The following is a 3,793-nucleotide window of genomic DNA, read 5'->3' as shown; positions in this document are numbered from 1 at the left end:
ACCTGTATCTTCCTATAGACCAATGTTACTCAATTAAAATTAATTTCTGAATAAAAAAGAAAAGACAAAATGGTGTAAAGAGATGGACAGGGAGTGGGTGCTGGTATGGTTGAAACAAGATTGATATGAATAGATAATTTTTGAAGTAGGTGAAAGGACATGCGATTTCTTCATTCCATTTGCCCTACTTTTATAATTGTTTGAAATTTTCCTATAATAAACAAAAAAACAAAAAGAAAGAGTGTAAATGAAGTGGGAAAACTGGTAGAAGAGTGATAAGACATGATGGCCTAATTAAACTATAAATGAGTGAGTAGCATTAAGTATTTCAAAGTATTTATTGCCAAAAATGAGTATTATTACTATTAACTTCAGTGCAATCTTTAAAACAAAATATAAAGAATTGGTACTCAAAAGATTAAGGTAAAAATGACTGAACCATAGGTCTTTAATTCTAATGTGATTATTTACCTTTGAAAACTTTCACATGCATATACGTTTTCTTCCAAATCACTCAGGAATGACTGAAGAATTAATTTATTATGCTGTTATAATTATTTAGCCAGAGAAAAAATACACTAACAAAAGCACACACATTATTAAATAAACTTTATTAAAGACCATTATTATATTTTTTCCTATATTTTAGATGATTGAAACTATTTCCCAACTAAAGAAATAAGTAACTAGACAGAACATTTGTTCTATTAAAGCAAGTGGCCATTGAGATTTGAGTTATTTCATTGAGCAGATGAAAGAGGGGTAAAATCAATTTTTGTAGATTCTATGCATTATGACAAAATCTAGGGATAATTGTCTTCTCAACAATCTTCTTAAATGCACTTTTGACCTCTTTGTTCCTCAGGCTGTAGACCATAGGGTTCAGCATGGGGATGATCATAGTATAGAACACAGATGCAATTTTGTCTGTGTCCATGGAATGACTGGAACTTGGCTGCAAGTACATAATGATGACAGTCCCATAAAATATGGAGACTGCAAGAAGGTGAGAAGCACAGGTAGATAAAGCCTTCTGGTATCCCTCTTTGGAGTGCATCTTTGAAATGGTAATAAATATGAACACGTAGGAAATAAAAATAACAAAAAGTGCAAGAAAGATATTAAAGCATGAAATAAGAATGAGAATCAGTTCGTTAATATGATTCCCAGTGCAAGTCAGAGTCATGACTGCTGGAATATCACAGAAAAAATTATGAATCACATTGGACGTACAAAAAGAGAGATAGAATGTATCTCCAATGTTAATAGAAGCATTTAGGAAACCACAGACATATGAACCTATGGTCAGACATGCACACACACCTGTAGTCATGGTGGTGGTATAATGTAGGGGTTTGCACACTGCTGCATAGCGGTCATAAGCCATTGAGGCCAAGAGATAATTTTCCGCAGTTGCAAAAACTGCAAAGAAGAACATCTGAGTGGCACATGCATTGTAGGAGATGACCTTGTTTCCTGTTAGAAACCCAGCCATCACCTTTGGAGTGACAGCTGAGGAATAACCAAAATCCACCAGAGACAAGTTACTAAGGAAAAAATACATAGGAGTGTGGAGGTGAGAGTCCAGCAGTATCAACACGATCATGCCCAGGTTCCCAATCAGAGTGATGAGGTAAATGAGGGTGAACATTGTAAAGAGGGGAACTTGCAGTTTTGGGCTATTGGTTAGTCCTAGCAGGATGAAATAAGTCACTTCTGTATGATTCTCCATAGATGATTTTTAGTGTGATTTGTACTTACAAGACAGCTGTAGCAACAAGAAGTGAGGGAACAGAGTGAAGAACAAAGAAGGGTTGCACAGAAATTAAAATGCATAACATTATTTTATTTTAGCAATAACTTGTTTTCAATATCTTCCTTTTCTACAGCATGGGAATGACAATGCAATTTAATGGATAACTTATCTATACAGCAATAGGCTTTTGTACAGAAAAGTTCTTCCTGAATCACCTTCCCAACTTAATTTTTTATGTGAGTAAACCAAGTCAAAGGAATAAGTAATAACTCTCTAAGGTCACGTGCTGGAAATGAATTAATTTCCCAAACTAGATTTTTTGAGTCTACTAATAGCTTACACTTCTTTTGTGCTCATTCAATACTCTCATTGTCCCCACTAAATTATTTACTTTTAGGTCTATTTATACTTGAAGTAATTTGGCAACAAATATATTGCATAATTTATTAATTTATTCAAATTTGCATGTTTTTAACAGTCATATTTTAGACCCAAACAGAATGGTTTTGAAACTAAATGTCATTAATAAATTTGAATTGGTAAATTTAATTTTATTTAATTTACATTTAGTAGTTCACTCCATTCACCAAGTTTAATGCTTTGGGTTGCACAGTAGTCATTCACAAATGTATGCATATAATAAGGCAGTGAGATATATTAAAGTATTAGAGACAAATATAGCCAACAAAGAAAACTCTAAATAAAAGGCATAGAATTGTTTGTAAAATAATGGGCTGTCGGGTGAGGCCCATATGCATTCATGTATGAACTCTACTATTTACTGTGTGGGCGACATTGGTCCTAAACTAAGTTTCCTGAGCCTCATTTTATCCATCAACATCAAAGTGATATTGGAATCTACTTCAGAATGTTGTGAAAATTAAATGAAATTATCATGACAGTTTACACAATGTGGGTGCTCAGTGAATTTCTGATGAGAGCTATATTTAATATAAAATAATGACATCTGTTTTTTTAGGACATGTTAGGTGGTAACATGTTAGGTTCAAGGTGTGAGTGGATTTTGAAGTCCGGTAGCTTTACTCTTTGATTTGCATTTTTTTTTACACATTATAGCTATTTAGATCTTTTGTTTTTTCTAATATTTCTTATTCTGTTTTACCATATTAATGACTTTGTCAACCATTCATATGAGAACTCAAGGATCTTTAAGACCGTTTTTGTTTAATTTCTTTTTTTTTCTTTTTTGATCTTGTGTTGAAAATATTCCTCTTCTGTCTTAGTCTCATTCTTACAGTCATTACTGTTATTACTTAGCTGGATCACTAAGACTAAAGGTAGAAAATTTATATCTGCAGGGTTGACTCTAGCCCTACAAATTGTTCATGAGCAAGAACAATGTTTTAAATTTATATATTTATTTATGTATATTTAAGTATATGTGTTTGAAACCTTTGGAAAGGCATTCATATTCCAGTAATCTACTGCTTCTTACCATTTTCCTCTTGGCCCCTCCACACATTATTTTACATATCTGAAATTTACAGTATTTGTATTTGTAAACACATTATTCAAGTAACAGTATAAACTGCATTTCTTTGTTTAGCATTTGCTAGATTTTATTATGACTGGTATGTTCTTATTGAATACACATGGATAATCTAGTGTAATTTTGTCATCTTAAGATCTTTAGCTTAATTACATTTATACATTTTACCACATAAGAGAACATAATAACCAGTTATATGGATGAATTAGATTGTAGGCATACTTGGGCATAATTTTTCATCCTGTCACAATGGGAATAAAAAGAATATAATATAAGTAAATTGTCTGTAGCGTTGGAGTTTGTTGAAGCTGAGGCATCTTCACAGATCATGTGGTCAACCTTCTAACTGTATTTATTAATCCACAGAAGAGCAGAAAGAAGTATTAACTTGCCCAAGGTTATATATCTGGGATATATCTATTCCCAAATCAGAAATCCAAGTGTTAGTAACAGCTTTAACAAAGTGCTTATGTGCTAATTTATGTCATAGATCAGAAAGGACAGGTAGACAATCAGATAAACAGAAA

The 3,793-nt window shown here is 32.5% G+C and overlaps 1 protein-coding gene across 1 annotated transcript; it reads right to left on the bottom strand.

Annotated features, from left to right (window-relative positions):
- Positions 1–784: 784 nt before the first annotated feature.
- LOC136388603 (olfactory receptor 5B2-like) lies at positions 785–1,732 on the bottom strand. The gene has a single exon (XM_066360422.1). The coding sequence runs from the start codon at positions 1,730–1,732 to the stop codon at positions 785–787; it is 948 nt and encodes a 315-aa protein (XP_066216519.1).
- Between the last annotated feature and the right edge of the window lie 2,061 nt (positions 1,733–3,793).

This window comes from Saccopteryx leptura, chromosome 1 (assembly GCF_036850995.1).
Source record: "Saccopteryx leptura isolate mSacLep1 chromosome 1, mSacLep1_pri_phased_curated, whole genome shotgun sequence".
NCBI lineage: Eukaryota > Metazoa > Chordata > Mammalia > Chiroptera > Emballonuridae > Saccopteryx > Saccopteryx leptura.
The sequence above is the reverse complement of the archived record's forward strand: the minus strand, read 5'-3'. Positions and strand labels throughout refer to the sequence as shown.

What these genes read in the sequence shown, in the direction of transcription:
- LOC136388603 (XM_066360422.1), bottom strand. Translation starts at nt 1,732, where the DNA reads ATGGAGAATCATACAGAAGTGACTTATTTCATCCTGCTAGGACTAACC.